This window comes from Salmo salar, chromosome ssa18 (genome assembly GCF_905237065.1).
Source record: "Salmo salar chromosome ssa18, Ssal_v3.1, whole genome shotgun sequence".
Lineage (NCBI taxonomy): Eukaryota > Metazoa > Chordata > Actinopteri > Salmoniformes > Salmonidae > Salmo > Salmo salar.
Genome location: NC_059459.1, coordinates 69,920,854 through 69,942,895, shown reverse-complemented (window position 1 = coordinate 69,942,895; position 22,042 = coordinate 69,920,854). Strand labels below are relative to the sequence as shown.

At 41.5% G+C, this 22,042-nt stretch overlaps 1 protein-coding gene across 1 annotated transcript; it reads left to right on the top strand.

Moving 5' to 3' along the window:
* Nucleotides 1-235: 235 nt before the first annotated feature.
* Nucleotides 236-17,659, top strand: LOC106577825 (basement membrane-specific heparan sulfate proteoglycan core protein). Its single transcript, XM_014156186.2, has 28 exons — nucleotides 236-321; nucleotides 1,355-1,399; nucleotides 1,546-1,818; nucleotides 1,938-2,219; nucleotides 2,568-2,840; nucleotides 3,067-3,351; nucleotides 4,779-5,039; nucleotides 5,429-5,713; nucleotides 6,833-7,096; nucleotides 7,487-7,768; nucleotides 9,413-9,685; nucleotides 9,892-10,164; nucleotides 10,264-10,572; nucleotides 10,666-10,944; nucleotides 11,118-11,366; nucleotides 12,195-12,320; nucleotides 12,447-12,471; nucleotides 12,560-12,633; nucleotides 12,812-12,862; nucleotides 12,970-13,053; nucleotides 13,439-13,501; nucleotides 13,626-13,700; nucleotides 14,518-14,580; nucleotides 15,610-15,684; nucleotides 16,116-16,178; nucleotides 16,487-16,561; nucleotides 16,750-16,812; nucleotides 17,438-17,659. Coding segments are annotated over exons 1-28 (4,479 nt in total). The 5' UTR covers nucleotides 236-320; the 3' UTR covers nucleotides 17,446-17,659.
* Nucleotides 17,660-22,042: the final 4,383 nt, after the last annotated feature.

The window sequence follows — 22,042 nt, the reverse complement described above, 5'->3', positions numbered from 1 at the left end:
TTGGCCTCAACATAGTGAGGAAGGACACCTGTATCTTTGTAGTGACAGGGTAGGGAGGAGTTCAGTCCCAGGGCTGTGAGTTTTCTGGTGAGCTTAGAGAGCACCATGGTATTGAAGGCTGAACTGTAGTTGATGAACAGCGTCCTGACATATGCATTCCTCTTGTCCAGGTGGGTGAGGGCAGTGTGCAGTGAAACGGCGATTGTGTTGTCCGTGGATCTGTAGGGGCGGTAGGCGAATTGAAGACGGTCAAGTGTGTCAGAGAGGGAGGTGGTGATGTAGTCTTTGACAAGCCTCTCGAAGCACTTCATGATGATGGAAGTGAGTGCTATGGCTCGGTAGTCATTCAGTACAGTTACTTTCCCTTTCCTGGTCAAGGGGATAATGATGGACATCTTGAATAATAATTTCAGTATAAATAAACAAACACAGTGTAATCATGTATGACAAATTGTTCCAAATATGAAAGTTGAAAACATTGCGAATGCATGACGTTCCGGGGTCATCCTAACGACTAATTTCTGTTTGCAGGGCATCACCTGTGAAATGTCATCTGAAAAAAATCCACATGGAAAACTGAAGGGAGCGTTTGTAAATTCACTCTGGCTATCTACTCCGATTTCAGAGCACTCAATGTCTGAGTGTGCCAGAGCGCAGAATAACTGATGAATTTACGAATGCTCAACACTGTTGAATATGGCCAGTTTCAGTAAACATCGGCAAAAAAGCTTAAATAAGCAGCACATTTACAGTCACCAAAGCTCTCGATAACATGAAAACAGCTTAACCAACTCTGCTAGGGCAAGTAAAGTGGTCAGAGTGAGGTGTTCTCTCATTTATATCTGGAAGTAGCTAGAAAGCTATCTATCTTTAGCCAGTTAGCTTGGGTGCTTGACTACCGTTGTTAGGTCAGAACTCTCGGATACACCCTACTCCTGGCCAGAGAGTCCAGTGTGCGCCCTAAACGCTCTGAGAGCGAAACACTCTGAATTTACGAATGGACAATCTGACACTGCTCTGAATTTACCACTGCCCAGAGCGCACTCTGAGCGCTCTCTGGCACTCCAGAGTGAATTTACAAACGGACACGAAATATCATCACACGTGAAATGTTTCAAAACATTTCATTTCCCACTTGTGAAATCATTCGTTTTTTCCATAATGGGGCAATTAAAAGTGATACTCTTCAAGAATTAATGGATATGATTAATTGAAATGTGCAAACATTTAAATAGAAATCTCAGATTGCACCTTTAAAATAAAGTACAGGACAGATGTGGTAATCAGTACCATGAAAATGGCATGTTATTTTTTTCAAGCTAATATTGGTGCAATGTGACTTTCTTTGTTGTAGTGCTGAATACACACATCAACTCTGGACACTCTGAAGATGATGATGGTAGATATTTGTTCACTTCATCAAGCCTTCATCAAGTTTCATCCTATTTCTTTTATTTGTGATTTTTAAAGTTGATTTTGGCTGGACATATTTTGAGTTTTTAGTGTCTCTAAATAACATGTGTATCATGCTGGTTTGATTTTGAGCTGGAGTGGCAAAGGCTGTTCTGACCATACACCCCAACAGCTCCCAGATATTCAGTGGAGAGTCTGTCACTCTCAGATGTGACATACAGGGGGGAGGAGTCACTGACTGGGAGTACACTTGGCACAAGAATGGTAATTCTGACTCCTCCAGTAAGAAGAATGAACATGAGGTCAGTGCTGCTAAGATTTCTGACAGTGGTGATTACAGATGTCTGGGTTCACATCAGAAGCAGGATTCTAAATGGAGTGATGCAGTCAGACTGACAGTGACACGTACGTCATCTTATCTCTCATTCACATCTGTGCCTCCATTCTTATAACCACTTGACATTGGGCACCATTTTAAGGATGCTGTTTAGTTGTTTTAAAATGTATGTTGTGTGTTTCTGCAGCTCTGCCCAAAGCTACACTGAGTGTAGAACCAAACCCTGTGTTCCCTGGAGAGACAGTTACTCTGACGTGTTCAGTTGGGTCTGACAGTATCTGGAGCTATCAGTGGTACAAAGACAGGAATGATAATGTAGTATCCCAGTCTGTCAGACACACTATAACAGGAGACACTCTCACCATCAGTAGATCAACAGTGAATGAGGGTCCCTACTGGTGTCAGGGAAAAAGAGAGTCCAGACCCACTTCTTCATCCATCAGTGACCCTGTCACTATCACTGTCAATGGTGAGTAGTGTCATACAGATAGACACTATTTACATTAAGTCAATCATGATCTGTGTGTCAGTATTCATAGTTATGATAGAAAAAGAAAGACTTGTATAAGTAAAGAAGTATGGTGATCATACTTTGGAAAGAGTTTTGCAATAACTACATTTAATCATGATAGAGCAGATTCTATGTATGAATCAACTAACTACATTTAATCATGATAGAGCAGATTCTATGTATGAATCAACTAACTACATTTAATCATGATAGAGCAGATTCTATGTATGAATAAATTAACTACATTTAATCATGATAGAGCAGATTCTGTGTATGAATCAACTAACTTCATGTGTCTTTCTACAGCTCTGCCTGTGGCCTCAGTGAGTGTCTCTCCTCAGGGTCTCCTCTACTCTGGAGAGACTGTCAGTCTGCAGTGTGTCATACCAGACTACACATCCTGGACGTACCTCTGGTACAAAAACAGCCAACACCTTCCTGATGAGACCAGTAAAGTCATCGATATCACCATCCACATCACTCAGACTGGTCTGGTTGGTCAGTACAGATGTGAGGGGACGAGGACAGATCAGCCCCAGTGGTCACAACCCAGTGATGACATCACTATCATTGTCACTGGTGAGTTCACTTTTGATTCTCCATCACTAACAGGATGCTCCTAATTCTAAGTCAAACTTTTCTTTGCCTTTTGAAGAGTAATTTGAAATAGACACTCGTGTATCCAGTTTAGGTAATGTGTTCACTTCATCTGTTCCATCACTAACTGGGCTCTTCTCATTCTGAATGTGATATTCTTTCACGTCTTTAGGTTAGGTAATATCTAATCTGTGATGTGTTTTCACAGCTCTGCCCAAAGCTACACTGACTGTTAAACCCAACCCTGTGTTCCCTGGAGAGACAGTTACTCTGACGTGTTCAGTAGGGTCTGACAGTATCTGGAACTATCAGTGGTACAAAGACAGGAATGATAATGTAGTGTCCCAGTCTGTCAGACACACTATAACAGGAGACACCCTCACCATCAGGAGAGCTGCTGAGTCTGACCAGGGTCTCTACTGGTGTCAGGGAGAGATCCAGTCCAGATCCATATCATCAATCATCAGTGATCCTGTCACTATCACCCTGAATGGTGAGTTACTATGCTGTCTGTTTTGTTGTCATAGAGATGGACACTATTTATATCATATTATATATACACTGAGTGTACAAAACATGAGGAACATCTTCCTAATATGGAGTTGCACCCCCTTTTGCCCTCAGAACAGCCTAAATTCATTGGGGCATGGACTCTACAAGGTTTCCAAAGCGTTCCACAGGGATGCTGGCCCATGTTGACTCCAATGCTTCCCACAGTTGTGTCAAGTTGGCTGGATGTCCTTTGGGTGGTGCACCAATGTTGATGCATACGAGAAACTGTTGAGCGTGAAAACCCCGGCGGTGTTGCAGTTCTTGACTCAAACCGGTGCACCTGGAACCTACTACCAGACCCCGTTCAAAGACACTTAAATCTTTTGTCTTTCCCAGTCACACTCTGAATGACAAACACACACAATCCACGTCTCAATTGTCTCAAGGTTTAAAAATCCTTCTTTAGCCTTTCTCCTCCCTTTCATCTACACTAATTGAAGTGGATTTAACAAGTGACATCAATAAAGGATCATAGCTTTCACCTGGTCAGTCTGTCATGGAAAGAGCAGGTGTTCCTAATGTTTTGTACACTCAGTGTATGTAGACATTGTCTGTGTGCAAATGTTCCCTCTAATTCCCTCTAATGTACTTCAGACAAGGAGGTGACTGAAAATGTGTTGTTTAATTCAAGAAACACCTCACAAAAATAAGATATATTATTATTACAATAACATTATTAGCGAATCCGACGCTCTGCCTATTGGCTACTTAGCTTATTCAAGACCGTCTCAAAGTACAACACTGCCCCTTTAAGACAAAGAAAATAGCTCTTTACCTGACTCCTTTTTCAAAGATGGCTAGAAATGCACACAGGTTGTGCTCTTGTAGGAAGCCACCACTCCCCCATTGTTGAATGGCTCAGATCCATATTTTATGTGGCGATGGCTATATGCATAATAGGCCTACTGCAGCTCTGATTGGTTATGGCGCACCAGTCTGTGTAGAGTATGGGCCTGAGTTGTGCTTGTCAGTGTAATACAATCCTACACCAGTGCGCTCTGCCTACAGGAAAATCTCTTGCACAGTTAGTTTTGCATACTATGGCTTGCATAGTTTGTGTTGTTTCGGTATGTTATATTGAAAGTGGCTAACATTGCGTTGATTCGATCCCAATCCTCACACTAAAGTGCAACGTTGATAGTGTTAACAAAATGGAAAATCAATCTCATGTTTCTCTGCTTGGGCTGATATTTCTTATGCACATGGTACTTCCCCGGGCCTGCCTGCGCGCAGTTTATAGGGGACATTTCCAGTGTGTATGGAAATCCAAAATAAAAGTTACCATATTACCTACTAAAGTAAGACCCTACATTGGAAAGATTGGGGCTCTGACTACATTTGTCTTCATATTTAACTTTGTTTCCACAGCTCTACCCAGAGCCTCAGTGAGTATCTCTCCTCAGTTTGACCTCTACCCTGGAGATACTGTCACTCTGCAGTGTGACATATCAGACTACACAGACTGGACGTACTACTGGTTTATAGACAACCAACACCTTCCCAGTCCGACCAGAAAAACCATCACCATCTCTCTCCCTGACCAGGCTGGTCAGTACCAGTGTGTTGGGATGAGGAGAGATCGGCCCCAGATGTCATATCACAGCTTTTCTATCCCCATCATTGTCACTGGTGAGTACATATCTTTCCATAATTTATCTAAGGATGAAAAACAATCTTTGCTTGATTAACAATCTGATATGTCAGTCCTTACCCGCCCTGCTGATAAGGGTGGGTCGGTTGTACTCATGGATTGGACAGTTGATATAAATGAGTGTCAGAAGTCCTATCTCAGATTTTCTCTCCCCATCATCATCACTGGTGAGCTCACTGTTTGTCTTCAATCTGGACTTTGTAAATTCAGAGCCAATGAGGGTTAATCTAAATATAGATAAATACACTGTAAATTTTAACTGAATGGAGTCAACACACCCATATGTAAAATAGACTTTTATCACAACGTTACAGCAACAACTGAATTACCAGGAATGTATCCAGATGTTTCTGCTCTGTTTCTGCAGCTCTGCCCAAAGCTACACTGACTGTAAAACCCAACCCTGTGTTCCCTGGAGAGAAAGTCACTCTGACGTGTTCAGTAGGGTCTGACAGTATCTGGAGCTATCAGTGGTACAAAGACAGGAATTATAATGTAGTATCCCAGTCTGTCAGACACACTATAACAGGAGACACCCTCACCATCAGTAGAGCTGCTGAGTCTGACCAGGGTCACTACTGGTGTCAGGGAGAGATCCAGTCCAGATCCATATCATCAATCAACAGTGATCCAGTCACTGTCACCCTGAATGGTGAGTAACTTTGGTGGGCGATTAGAACTGTCTCGCAGTCGGCATTCCAATTAATCCCAAAGGTGTTCGATGGGGTAGAGGTCAGGGCTCTGTGCAGGCCAGTCAAGTTCTTCCACACTGATCTCGACAAGCCATTTATGTATGGACCTCGCTTTCTGTACCGGGGGCATTGTCATCCTAAAACAGGAAAGGGCCTTCCCCAAACTGTTGCCACAAAGTTTAAGCACAGAATTGTCTCGAATGTCATTGTATTCTGTAGCATTAAGATTTCCCTTCACTAGAATTAAGGGGCCTAGCCCAAACCATGAAAAACAGCCCCAGACAATTATTTCACTTCCACCAAACTTTACAGTTGGCACTATGCATTTGGGCGGGTAGCTTCCCCTGGCATCAGCCAAACCCAGATTTGACCGTTGGACATCACTCCAGAGAACGTGTTTCCACTGCTCCAGCGTCCAATGGCTGTGAGCTTTACACCACTCCAGCCGACGCTGGGCAATGAGCATGGTTATCTTAAGCTTGTGTGCAGCTTCTCGGCCATGGAAACCCATATCATGAAGCTCCTGAGAAACATTTATTCTGCTGAGTTTGCTTCTAGAGGCAGTTTGGAACGCAATTGTTAGTGTTTCAACCGAGGACAGACCATTTTAACGCGCTCCACACTTCAGCACTCTGCAGTCCTGTTCTGTGCGCTTGTGTGGCCTACCACATTGTAGCTGAGCCGTTGTTGCTTTTAGACGTTTCCACTTCACAATAAGAGCACTTACAGTTGACCGGATTAGCTCTAGCATGGCAGAAATTTGACAAACTGACTTTGTTAGAAAGGTGGCATCCTATGACGGTGTCACGTTGAAAGTCACTGAGCTTTTCAGTAAGGCCATTCTACTGCCAGTGTTTGTCTATGGAGATTGCATGGCTGTGTGCTTGATTTTATACACGTCAGCAACGGGTGTGGCTGAAATAGCCGAATCCACTAATTTGAAAGGGTGTTCACATACTTTTGCATATATAGTTTATATGTCTAAGTTAATAGTTACCGTACTACTTACTGAAGTCAGATCACACTTTGGAAAGATTGTTGCTCTGACTGCATTTGTCTTTATATAACTGTTTCCACAGCTCTGCCTTCGGCCTCACTGAAGATAGTCACTCCACAGGGTCTCCTCTACCCTGGAGAGACAGTCACTCTGCAGTGTGACATATCAGACTACACAGACTGGACGTACCGCTGGTTCAGATACAAAGAAGAGCTTCCCAGTCAGACCAGAAAAACCATCACCATCTCTCTCCCTGACCAGGCTGGTCAGTACAGGTGTGTTGGGAGGAGGAGAGGTCGGCCCCAGAAGTCATATTACAGCTCAGCTCTCCCCATCATCATCACTGGTGAGTACATATCTTTCCATAATTTATCTAAGGATGAAAAACAATCTTTGCTTGATTAACAATCTGATATGTCAGTCCTTATCCGCCCTGCTGATAAGGGTGGGTCGGTTGTACTCATGGATTGGACAGTTTATATAAATGAGTGTCAGAAGTCCTATCTCAGATTTTCTCTCCCCATCATCATCACTGGTGAGCTCACTGTTTGTCTTCATTCTGGTCTTTGTAAATTCAGAGCCAATGAGGGTTAATCTAAATATAGATAAATACACTGTACAGTCAAACTGAACGGAGTCAACATACCCATATGTAAAATAGACTTTTATCACAATGTTACAGCAACAACTGAATTACCAGGCATTTATCCAGATGTTTTCTGCTCTGTTTCTTCAGCTCTGCCCAAAACTACTCTGACTGTAAAGCCAAACCCTGCATACCCTGGAGAGACAGTTACTCTGACATGTTCAGTAGGGTCTGACAGTAGCTGGAGCTATAAGTGGTACAAAGACAGGAATGATAATGTAGTATCCCAGTCTGGTTACAGTAACATTGGAGTCTCTCACACCATCAGTAGAGCTGGTGTGTCTGACCAGGGTCTCTACTGGTGTGAAGGGAGCAGAGTGTCTAGACCCACATCTTCACTGCCAAGTAATCCTGTCACTTTCACTGTAAAAGGTAAATGACTTTGTTCTGTTGTCTATTTTGTCATACAGATAGACTCTGTTGTTGAGTCAATCATGTTTAATTTATCAAGCAAGATGTTGATTCCTGCCCATGTCTCCTTACTTAATAAAGGGTTATATGTTGTGCCTACAACTCAGTGCAATGATTTAGAGTTACAGTAAGGTAGACATGTTAAAGCTTTTTAGAAAGCCTAATCGTGGTATTTCAACTGAACATGTAGGCTGCTCACCTGCACATACTCCTTTTAGAAGAAATACTTATTTTGTACCTCCAGCCAATCACAATCACTCTCTTCTATGAAGGCTGATGCAAAACAGCTCCAGGCATTCCATGCTTTTCTTACCTCTTGTTCTGAGCACCTGAGATTTACTATGCAACCTGCCACACGTCAAATCAATTCGGATTTTGTGTAAGGATAATGTTCTATACACTGGTGCAAAAACTTGACGTATCCAGTCGCGGCTGACTTTTTGTAAGCGAACCACTCAATTTCGTCCCTACGTTATATTGGCATCGAACACGTCACCCTTCGTAGGAGAGGGGGTGACCGCGACAATGTATTGTTAAAATGAGATGCTGCCTGGATCTTTAATTTAAAGATGCTTGCTGCCTTTTGTCTCAACGTAGACTTTGATATGAAGCCATTTTAGTGATTATTGTCATTTTGCTATTCATTGCAAATGTTTGTAGGCCTAGGTAGCCACATTGTATCATAGATAATGTTTTTTATATTTATATCTTTAAATTAACCAGTGATATCAAGCCACACCCGGCCATGATTACAGACACCTGTGTGTGTGTCCTTTGACACTATATAAACTAGTGAACCACAGTGTTTATCATTATACCCTGATGAAGACAGCTTGTCTGTTGAAACGTTGGTTATTAGGTTATTACATCTGAGCTCCTAGAGTGTGCGGCTAACCTTTTCTTTTTCAAGTGTTCTACTCCGCTATCCAGCACCTCGTCTAAACAGGTGTGAGTTCCTTTTGCCAGTCAATCATGTAGATATTTTCTGTGTGTCTGTTGGCTATTCTGCCTCACTGAATTTGTCAGTTATCCATTAAGAGGACATATCATGCAGCAGATCAGATCCATGTGTCGTAGGGTGTAGACCAAAACGCAGTGGGAAAATGTATACTCATCTTCTTTTTGAGTGAAGAAGGAAAACACAAACACTGTATACAAAACAAACGAACTTGAGTCTCGTCAGGCATAACGCAAAACAAGAAACAATCTCCCACAAAATCCCATGACAAACACATACCTATTTATAGGACCTTCAATCAGAGGCAACGATAGACAGCTGCCTCCAACTGAAGGCCCCAACACCAATTAACTAAACATAGAAATACAAACGACTAGACTGAACATAGAACTAAACTAACATAGAACAATAACCAAAACCCTGGACTAATAAATCAAATACCCCTCTACGTAAACAACCACCCCGAACCATATAAACCAAATACCCCCTCTACATGAACACATATACAAACACACCCTGAACCACATAAAACAAAACCCGCCTGCCACGTCCTGACCAAACTACAATAACAAAATAACCCCTATTACTGGTCAGGACGTGACACCATGTTTTCCAGATACATCACAACCTTTTCTTGATTCCAACAGATAATCGTCCGACGGCTACACTGAGTTCTGACAAAGAGGACGTATTCACAGGAGACAGTGTGATACTGAGCTGTACTGTAGAGTCTCCTGGATGGAAGTTTTACTGGTACAGACACAGACCAGACTCTACACCAGTAACCACAACCTCTGGATACTCCTACACACTCAGCTGGGTCAGTGTCTCTGATGGAGGACAGTACTGGTGCAGAGCTGGGAGAGGAGACCCAGTCTACTACACCCTGTACAGTGACCCAGTCCAGATAAACATTACTGGTGAGTCTAAAACAGTTTTATGATAAATGGTTGTTATTGTATATGGATAGAAAGTCATCTAGGGTATAATATTTTGTCTGCTCATTGTATCACAACAATTATAGCTAACTTGAAGCTATATTCATTAGTAGACCTATTGATAAATTAAAACATTTCAAATTGTGTAACTGTTTATTCAGTTAGTTGTCTGTGTTGTGTCTGTGCAGAAAGACCTGTTGCTGTTCTGATCCTCCAACCCAACTGGACGCAGATATTCAGAGGAGAGACTGTTACTATGAGATGTGACATACAGGGAGGAGGAGACACTGACTGGGACTACAGATGGTATAAGAATAGTCAGTTATTCAGCCCCTTTAACACCAAGCCTGAGTACAGAATCAGTCCTGTCTACAGGTCTAACAGTGGTTCATATACCTGTGAGGGTGTAAAGGGAAACAAGCTCTCCAAGATCAGTGATGCTGTACAGCTGACTGTGTCTGGTAAGTCTATCTAATCATGTAAACATCTCCATGTGTAATTAGAATCATTGGTAAGACTGAAAGTTAGAAAACTGAAGGATGTCCTCTATCAAATCACAGATCAACCCCAACCTGTCCTGAGTATCTCTCCTCAGTGGCTGAACCCTGGAGCCTCTGTGATTCTGAGCTGTAGGGTTAAAGAGTTGTCTACAGACTGGAGATTCTCCTGGTACAGGACTGTTACCACATTAACTGAGCAGTCCTACTCTTTTGAGCTTCTACCAGACAGAGGCAATGGGACTACTGAAGACTCCTACACTCTGATCCCTGCTGGTGCTACTCCCACAGGAGGATATGTGTGTAGAGCTGGGAGAGGAGACCCAGTCTATCATACACTCTACAGTCAACCTCAGTTTCTCTGGTCAGGAGGTAACTAACTGCATTGAAACTGTATTGAATTATATTTAAGTCACCCTCATGTATATATAACTATAGGTCTGACTCAGTCTCTCTTTGTTTCAGATCTGCACCCTTCAGTGTCTCTTACAGTAAATCCCAACACAACTCAACACTTTACATCAAAGTCTCTCTCACTGAGCTGTGAGCTGAAGGAGAACTCTACTGGATGGAGACTGAAGAGATACACAGAGACAGCATGGCCGTCACAGTGTCCATCTACCTGGAGATCAATAACAGAATCCACCTGCACCATCACATCATTGGACACATGGTACAGTGGAGTGTTCTGGTGTGAGACTGGATCAGGAGAGTACAGTAATGCTGTCAACATCACAGTAAATGGTACGTCTATTGTACAACATTCAATAGCGTTTTTACATTTCAATGCATGTTATGTTTCATTCTGTAACTGATTGATTGCGTCTCATAAAATAAAACACAAGCTCATAAGATGTTGATGTATTGTGAGTGATGACTCTAGATTTACAGTATTATTTATATATTATGTTACACAGCTGGTGATGTGATCCTGGAGAGTCCTGTCCATCCTGTGACTGAAGGAGACTCTGTGACTCTGACCTGTACATTTAGATATCAGGAAACAAATCCTAAACTCAAGACTGATTTCTACAAAGATGGAGTACTCATCAAGAATGAGACCACAGGAGAGATGACCATCCCTACAGTATCCAAGTCAGATGAAGGATTCTATAAGTGTAAATCTGGTGAACGAGAATCACCAGAGAGCTGGGTGACAGTAAGAGGTGACAAAACATTTATGATCACAAGTTAGTTACCTTTTCATTATCTGTGTGAAAAACATGTGATTTAAGTGTTGATGTTAATAAAGTTTGGGATTTACACTTCCCTTGAAAATATGATCTCTCAACTAAATGGTCAAAAGATGGGCCAGCCTGCTTTCTTTTCATGCTCTCTACTGTAAACCTATATAACCTCTCAGTCTGTGCTGTTCTTTCTCCAGTCTCTCCAGTCTCAGATACATACAGGAATTGAACTACTTTATTTATTTTCTACCTCAGAGTCTGATGGTGTTGTGCTGTTCTCTCTCCAGTCTCTCCAGTCTCAGATATATACAGGAATTGAACTACTTTATTTATTTTCTACCTCAGAGTCTGATGGTGTTGTGCTGTTCTCTCTCCAGTCTCTCCAGTCTCAGATACATACAGGAATTGAACTACTTTATTTATGTTCTACCTCAGAGTCTGATGGTGTTGTGCTGTTCTCTCTCCAGTCTCAGATACATACAGGAATTGAACTACTTTATTTATTTTCTACCTCAGAGACTGATGGTGTTGTGCTGTTCTCTCTCCAGTCTCTCCAGTCTCAGATACATACAGGAATTGAACTACTTTATTTATGGTCTACCTCAGAGTCTGATGGTGTTGTGCTGTTCTCTCTCCAGTCTCTCCAGTCTCAGATACATACAGGAATTGAACTACTTTATTTATGTTCTACCTCAGAGTCTGATGGTGTTGTGCTGTTCTCTCTCCAGTCTCAGATACATACAGGAATTGAACTACTTTATTTATTTTCCACCTCAGTCTGATGGTGTTGTGCTGTTCTCTCTCCAGTTTCTCCAGTCGTATCTCCTGGATCCTCTACATCAGTCCTAGTAGGAGTGGTTGTGGGTCTGGTTGTTGCTGGTGTTCTACTGGTCATTCTCCTGGTCCTGCTGTGGAGATATCAAAACAGCAAAGGTGAGACCTTTGTCACTTATCTCTTAATGGAAAATGTATTATTAAGTTTGGAACAAAAATGTCAAAATAAAAATATAAATAGGTGAAGAAAGTTCAGTACATAACACAATGTGTTTGTCATTACAGGTTCCTGTTTCAACAGAATATTCTGGTGAGTACACCTGTCTCTCAACTGAATTGATACATACAGTATAACATCTTCTCGGTGCTTCTTATGCTGAGTATTTCTCTCCATGTAGGCCCCATCAGCCCCAGAGAACCAACCAGGACCCCCAACAGGAACAAGGATCTACGTATACACATCAGCAGCATGGTCAGTCTCTCATCCCAAACCTCTACCACTCCTCTCTCTGTAACCTCCTACACTGACTCATCAACATGTATCTTTCTGAATAGACTGGAATTTAAACGGAACTGACCCCAAGCCTGATAACAACATGTCCCTAGGCAACCATCCTAACTAACCTGCCTCTCTCTTCTTTGACCAACGGGTGACACTAACATCTACGATACGATCAATCCCTCAGACAACAATGATAATGGTAGTGTAATGTAATGTTTTCAGTATAAATGTGTAGTAGTCTGCTGCTCTTCATTTAATATGACATGTAGTTTGACTAAGTGGAGGTGTTTGTGTATTATGTCTCAGATGCTGCTGGTGCTTCTGCTGCTGGACCAAGTCATGTGACTTACGCCCAGATTCAACTGAAAAAGTTGGACAAGAAAAAGAAAGGTGACTCAACTGTGACATACATTTATTTCAAAAAATGTGCAGTGTGTCCAAGAAGAGTTAAAATGGTGGACAAAAATCTATATTGTGATAAATGTACTGAATTCATTTAACTAATATTACTTGTTGGAAGGTTGTAGCCATCTGTTGTCCAATTAACAATCATCCATATTAGCAAAGCTATTTCATTTTAAACTTCACACTTCTCTAGTATACGCTAATTATCGTAATGAACCATATCAGCAAAATTCCCAAGATAAGTGGTCGGTATGGTTGGTGTCGCTCATATTCGGTTTATCATCCCAGCTGTAGTATAAAATGACATATACTGTATATATAAAAAAATAAACCAATTGACAAATTCTCTGCTCTTCTTCCTCGTCTTCAGAAAGGCTAGCTGATCCAGCTAAACATCCAGTCTACTCTGTGGTGAAAACAGGGAAAGCCACAGGTAAGACCCATTCTGCAAGTTGGCAGTCATTCAAATCAAAATTCGCAATTTTGTAGTTTCAGATGAAGCGGCAGAATATGCAATAAACTAATTTCATTTGTTGACTGAAAATGTCCATTGTCAGAAGCAGCTGGACCTGTTGATGTGACCTATGCTGAGGTGGACCTCAAAAACAGGGCCAAAGCCAAGAAGAAGAGAGGTAATATTGTTGAATAGCTGTATATGTAAGGGATAACCAACGAGGGGCTATGCATTCTATGGAAAATGATGCATGACGTGAAAGGTTGTTCTTTATAAATAATGCAACTCCGTATAAGGTAGCAGGAAAACAAATGCACTAACCTTCCACAGAGATGCATTATTTTCCAGAGAACGCATAGAGCCCTGAGTTGATTATTTCGCTTGTACCACGGCTATAATTTAACACAGTAAAAATGTGTTCATTTACTGGTATAAATGTATTCAAGATCCAATGAAGTAGCTAGCTAGCAAGTTACTAGATAGCTATAGTAGTTGCCTTGGTAACCAAACAGACTTGCTAGCTTAGCTAATAAACCATCCTCCTAGCTTGTAATTATGAAAATCAAATTCAACAATGCCAATGATGTTATTAATTCGACGTTTGCTTTCAACAGCAGCTTAAACATAGGACATAGCCATTGAATATTGCAGTGCATTATTTAGGTAATAAGGCCCGAGGAGGTGTGGTATATGGCCAATATACCACGGCTAAGGGCTGTTTTTAAGCATGACGCAAACCCCTGAGGTGCCTTATTGCTATTATAAACTGGTTACCAATGTAATTAGAGCAATGTTACTTCACGTCTGTGGTATACGGTCTGATATACTACGGCTGTCAGGCATTCAGGGGTCGAACCACCCAGTTTATAAAACAAAATAATGTACACTCTAGAATGCCCTTCAAGCCAATCAGAAATGAGTATGCAACAATGCCATGGTATAATGTTCTGTATAACTGTAAATGTTTTCTGATATTTTATTATCACCCCCTATAGAAACAGCAACCCCACCTGAGGCAGATTCAGTCTATTCTCAAGTAAAGCCACGCACAGCCCCCGGTAAGACTAAGGACTCGATTCAATCCATATTGCGGAAGTTCAGTGCTAAAGCGCAATTGAAATGTTAATTTTGCTATAGCGCTGAACTTCCATGATACGGATTGAATCAAGCCCTTAATCACAATCTTTTGAAAGGATATGGAACTAATACTTAGATATACTCTAATATCAGAGCATGTCCTAACAAACTGGTGAGAAAACATTTATGATCACATGTTACCTTTTTATGATCGGTGTGATGAATTTGGGATTATAGTGTTTTTACATACGTTTGCATTAGCAAATATTATCTTGCATCTAAATTGTAAAAAGATATGATAATCGCGCCGAAGGGAAGGGCTGCCGTTTTACAGGCTCCTAACCAACTGTGCTATTTTGTGTTTTTTCACATTGTTTGTAACTTATTTTGTACATAATGTTGCTGCTACCGTCTCTTATGAAGAGTTTTTCTTTAATGAGTCCAACGTGAAGGACATACTCCATTCCAGACTATCCTACTTACAGGACAATAAAAACTGTAATATCTTATGTTTCACCGAGTAGTGGCTGAATGACGACACGGATCATTTACAGTTGGCTGGGTTTTCTGTGCATCGGCAGGGCAGAACAGCTACGTCTGTAAAGATGAGGGTGGGGGAGTGTGTGTCTTTGTGAATAACAGCTGGTGAGCGATGTCTAATATCTAGGAAGTCTAGATCACCTTTAATCCACACACAGAGACACATAGAAAGCTCTCCCTCCCCCTCCATTTGGCAAATCTGTCAACTCTATTTCTTTAATGGCATTGTTGGTTAAGGCCTTGTAAGTAAGCATTTCACGGTAAGGTCTACACTTGTATTCGGCGCATGTGACAAATACGATTTGATTTGGAGATGAAGGCTGGATTGGAATCTCTCAAATTCACTACTATACTCTACACCTATATAACCTCTCTCTGAGATATGATGGTGTTGTGATGTTTTGGATGAAGAGACAGAATATGCGATAAGCTAATTCCTTGGTTTGTTGACTGGAAATGTCCATTGTCAGCAGCAGCTGGACCTGTTGATGTGACCTATGCTGAGGTTGACCTTCAAAAGAAGAACAAAACCAAGAAGAAGAGAGGTAAGACAGGACAGCCCTCCATCCATATTCCCTTAATCAGAACCTCACACCTCTTTGACCTCATAGTGAATAAATGTATATATTATTCTGGATATAAGAATAGAAGTAAGACTGGACATCCCTCCCCCTCCCAACCATCATAATCTTCACTAACCTCGTACAACCATCTGGAAAGTCTTGAAAGTTTATGTTCTGTTTCTCTACATGGTAATACAAGGTTAAATCCTCACACCTCTTTGACCCCGTGTTGAATAACTGTATATTTTTCTGTACATTATTCTGTATGTACCTCGGTATTATTCTGGATGTTATTCTGTATATAACTATATATTACTCAAGATATTTTTCTGTATTTAACTGTATATTATCCAGTATATAACGCTATATTCTGTATATAACTGTATACTATTCTGATGTTTATCCTCCTACAGAAACACCAACACCACCAGAGACAGATTCAGTCTATTCTCTAGTGAAGCCGTACACTGACCCCGGTAAGACTAAATCAGCGATCTATTAAACGGGTATGAAACTACACTATACAGTATCTCTCATATTAGAGTATATCTAAGTATCTCCTAACAAACTGGTGAGAAAATGTTTCTGATCACGTTACGTTTTTATCATCCATGTGATGAATTTTCAATTATAGTGTTGATGTTAACATACGTTTGGATTTGCAATCTCAAAGCAAATATTATTTTGCTACTAAATTGTCTGAAGATACAGGCCGGCCAATTGGAAAGCAGAATATGCATTAAGCTAATTCATTCATTTGTTGACTGGAAATGTCCATTGTCAGCAGCAGCTGGACCTGTTGATGTGACCTATGCTGAGGTTGACCTCCAAAAGAAGACCAAAGCCAAGAAGAAGAGAGGTAAGACTGCACATCCCTCCCTATATTTTCCCCTTATCAGAACCTCATCTCTCTTTGACCCCATATTGAATACATTGATATTATTATGATATTAGTCTGGGTATTAGTCTGGGTATTATTTTGTTTATGATTCTGGATATTATTGTGGATATAACTATTATATTATGCTGATGTTTATCCTCCTACAGAAACAGCAACCCCACCAGAGGCGGATTCAGTCTATTCTCGATTGAAGCCACGCTCATGCCCCGGTAAGAATTATAGCCATTTGTTATTGATTCTAAAATTAAATATATATGGAACTAATGTGCTGATATCAAATTCTAATGTATCTATTTAAACTATATCTCTGTTTTATTCTTGGGAGATTGTTTTACTGCATGCAGGTCCTTGAGGGATAAATAACTTTGTGTGGTGATATGTTACAGGTCCTTGAGGGAGATGGAGGGATAAATAACTTTGTGTGGTGATATGTTACAGGTCCTTGAGGGAGATGGAGGGATAAATAACTTTGCGTGGTGATATGTTACAGGTCCTCGAGGGAGATGGAGGGATAAATAACTTTGTGTGGTGATATGTTACAGGCCCTTGAGGGATAAATAACTTTGTGTGGTGATATGTCACAGGTCCTTGAGGGAGATGGAGGGATAAATAACTTTGTGTGGTGATATGTTACAGGTCCTTGAGGGAGATGGAGGGATAAATAACTTTGCGTGGTGATATGTTACAGGTCCTTGAGGGAGATGGAGGGATAAATAACTTTGTGTGGTGATATGTTACAGGCCCTTGAGGGATAAATAACTTTGTGTGGTGATATGTCACAGGTCCTTGAGGGAGATGGAGGGATAAATAACTTTGTGTGGTGATATGTTACAGGACCTTGAAGGAGATGGAGGGACACATAATCAGAGGAGGAGCAGGAGAAACCTGGGAATATGGATTATTCACACATGTTTGCACACACACACGCAAGCACACCCACACACCCATGCAAGCGCACACACACACACACACACACACACACACACACACACACACACACACACACACACACACACACACACACACACACACATAAAGGATTTATATATATATATATGATTTAATATTGGTTCAATTGGGAATTACTGTAACAGCTTTTTTTAAATGATATGGTGTAATGATGATGGATCTTATCTGCAGCTACAGTAATTGTATGTGTATTGAATTGTTTGGTTGTAAATGTACTGAAATGTATTATCATTGGTTTGTTACTTCTGTCACTCGGCCAAAAGTATCTGGACACACCTTCAAATTAGTGGAGTTGGCTATTACAGCCACACCCCTTGCTGACGGGTGTGTATAAAATCAGTCATGCAATCCCCACAGACAAACACTGGCAGTAGAATGGCCGGTACTGATGAACTCAGTCACTTTTAACATGAGAGAGAATAAAGGAGACAGCATCGGTCAAAATCGTGATTTATGACCCTATGTCGGGCTGGGTCGTACATGCCCAAATAAGGGCATTCGGTCTGGACATCCTGGTGGGAAGGTGTCACGTGGTTAGGGTCATATAGTTTTATCCTGTTCTGTCTCGTGTTAGAGTGTGTGTTATATCTATATTGTATCTCTTTGAAGTTGTCATGATGATTGATGTGTAGGGCCCTCATTGAACTGGGGGGGTTGTGTTTGAACATTTCAAAGAGGATGACCCCACACCCCCCTATTTTATTGCTCTTAGGGTTGTTGTCTATGAATTAGGAATGTCCGGGGGGTTATGTGTTGGAGGCAGACGTCTTATAAATACGCCCCAGACACACATGCGGCCCCAGAACACTAAACAAGATTTTAAAAATAAACATGGATTTTGGTAAAGCAGTGATGACCGTAACAACGGAAGCAGGACCTCGGTTGAAACATAGAGAAAAGACCCAGTATAAAGCAACAATATACAACGCGCCAAAAAAGCGGTTTCTATGTGTGTGTAGAACCCAAATACCGCCCGCAACTGCACTGAAAGATCAAGTGATGATGTCTAATGGACAGCACTGGGGGTATCAGTTTGATTACCCGGCCCGTAGAGTGAAACTCTATACTGTAGCCGAAGGTGGAGAATATACAGACCAGACTTTAGGAGTGGACTATGGGGCTGAAGACTGGGCGGTTTTTCGCAAGGTTTTGTGTCCCGAACTGAGAGTTATCACCAAGGGGTATAGCTTGTTCACGGGCTACGAGACCCGTTGGGAAGGTACCCCAGACTCCTCAGGAAGAGTATTTCACAGGGTGAAAATACAGAGAAAGAATGGACTTCCATGTGGCTGCGTGGAGTTCTATATCAGCAACGAGGAAACATGCAACCAAAACATTCGTGATGGTGGCCTGACTGGGGATTTCAGGTTGCGCATGCTTATTCCTTTTAAAAGTTGGGATCTAATGGAATTGAGCATGTTAGAGTTGTTGGACGTTCTTTTTGCACAGAGCCAACAGTGGCAGAGCATTGTTCGGCTAAGGAAGTGCATAATATATACGAATCCTGAGGATTATGATTCAAAGCAATCCCAAGAAGGGTCATCCTCAGAAGGGTCAGCCCCCGAAGAAAACTAAGTACGCTGCTGCGTTAACCACGCCGTGACCCCACCCAAAGGCCTGGTTCTACAATAAAAGGAGGTCCCTTAAAGCCTCCACTTCTTCATTTCAGCATATACCATGGATATTCCTACAACATACCTGGACTCTGATACGTCATGGGGGCCAGACCCTAAGGACTGTATGCCTCGCAGCCAACCATTCTACTCCCCCCAGCCAAGACCCTCGACACCCCCTACATGTCCACAGCCTGAGGATGTGTTTGATGGGGTGGTCAGTACTATTTTTGTGGACACCATCAAGGCCTCTGTAGCCACACTTTTAAACGTGGTGATTGGAGAGTATATACGTGAAAAATGCATCGGTTGTGAGATCAATCACCCCAGCCAGCGCCGCCATCCGTGTTTATACGAGCCCCCAAAATACTACTTCTTCAACCATTTTGAGGAGCTGGTGAAAAGACTGTGGTCCTGCAGGTTTATACCTACGCTGGTCAGAGCCCTGGAGTCTATGGGTCTTGTGCCTTCGATTCCCAGAGTTTACGGGGTAACCGAGGCTTTCCTACATGAACTGAAGGAGGCGATCTACATCCACGAGAAACTCAAAGAAATCCGACACACCCTGGTGGACGACAACAAATACCGGGAAGCTGTGGTGGAGGACGTGATGACTTTCTGGCTCAACAAAACCCCAGAGACCGAGTGACAATACCTATTGGTTATTTAGATGTAAAGCAATGGGGAACTATATACATACGGTGTTAGAGAGAATAAATACGTTTTTTCTTTTGAGAGAACTTACAAATGTGATGCATCAAATTATTGAAAATAAAGTGAACAATGTATCATTCTACACAACCCATAATACCTTGGCTAATGTAGAGCGTGTGCTAAAAATGGAGCAAATCATGAACCATGTACGACATACGGGCGAGAGTATGCAATGGACACAACTGGTCTCCCGTCTTGTGGATGATTCTGAAGAACTAGAAACAAACTTGTCTAAGATTTTACTTAATTTGTTTGAAACACCGTTTAATTGTAACATGTATCACATTTGTTGTTTATATACTTATATAGCTGATGTGTGTGTTTTAAAAATTCAGCAACAAAAGCCTGTAAATCTAAACCAAATATACAGGGTGTTGCATGCTGGGATCATTGAGAAAACAGGGACAAGTATCTTGCAACGAATCCTAAATTGTCTGTATATGTAATACATGATGTTTGCAAAAATAAAAATACAAAAATGAAACTGAAATGTTGTCGTTATTTGAAAGTGGCTCATTAACGTTATTGTACCTCAGAGAGGCAGGAAGGATGGCGGAGCAGATGTTGAAAAACGTGTATTACACCCCCTCTAACCCTGGGTCTTATGGGAGGTAAGGAGCGTTTACAGAGAGCTTTGGCCGAGGGAACAGGTAGCCGGTTCGGCGTTGCTCAAGTGGATGATTGGTTAGCCGCGCAGGATGCTTATACTCTGCATAAACCTGTACGAAAACAATTTACAAGAAATAGAGTTTTTTCGACTCATGCGCTGTCCCCAGTTTCAAGTGGATCTATGTGACATGCAGGCCCATGCAGATAAAAATGATGGAAATCGATACATGCTAACGGTTATAGATATTTTCTCTAAAATGGCCTTTGTAAGGGTCTTAAGAAATAAGAGTGGGGCAGAGGTGACCAGGGCCTTTGACTCTATCTTGAAGGAAGGAGGAGTCCCCAAGAAAGTGCAGACTGATGGCGGAATTTTTTTTTTTAATAATACTTTTCAGAAACTCATGAAGAAGCATAATATAGTACATTTTGCTACAGGCTCGGATTTGAAAGCTTCAGTTGTCGAACGCTTTAACTGAACTCTGAAGGAGCGGATGTGGAGATATTTTACAGCTCACAACACGCATAGATATACCGATATAGTTCAAGATTTAGTAAAGAGTTACAACTACAGCTACCATAAGAGTATAAGGATGAAGCCCGCAGAGGTCTCTTCTGAAAACTCTTTTCAAGTCTTTAAAAATCTGTATGGTTTGTTCCCCCTTCGCCGTAAGAAAAAATAGATTTTAAATTCATAGTGGGGGACATGGTACGTATATCAAAGTTGAGGGGTGTTTTCGACAAGAAATATGAGCAAGGTTATAGTGACGAAGTGTTCACCGTTACCGAATGTCTACCTCGCATACCCCCTGTCTACAAAATAAAAGATTATGATGGGGAGCTTATAGAGGGATCGTTTTATGAGAAGGAACTACAGAAGGTACAGATGGTTAAAGACAAAGTCTTTCACGTGGAGGAAATTCTAGATCATAAAGAGAGAAAGGGGCAAAAAATGGGTCTTGGTCCGTTGGAAAAACTGGCCCCAAAAGTTTAACAGTTGGGTTTTAGAGCAAGATGTGGTGGAGGCATCGGGGGTTAACTTAAACCCTCAGGCATGATAAATACAACGTCATTCGCGTGTACACAGGAGTGCATCATGGAACACAGCGGCTTCTACCTGACCCTCCCCAGTAATGCGTCTGCACACATATATAGTAAGAACCAAAGTTCTAATTATACAACCAATTTTCCAAAGCCTATAGAGTTATCCGAGGCCTGGGAAGTAGGTCTCAGCGAGATTACATACCCCCACAGCTGGTATAATATCAAAGAGAAGGACCGGGATTTTTATTGCAAAAGGATATCGGAACCTGCGAAACTTATAAAGATTAAAAAAGGGTTCTATAGAACCGTCGACAGGATCGTCTCAGAGTTGAATGAACTCCTAACCCAGAACAATACGGAAATACTCTTGAGCTACAACCCTATTCATAAATGTGTACAAATCTCAGGGACTGCGGATAGGGGTATAAAGACCACCGGTAATTTAGCCTACATGCTGGGGCTGGTTCCCAATAAATGGATGTATGTGAAAGAT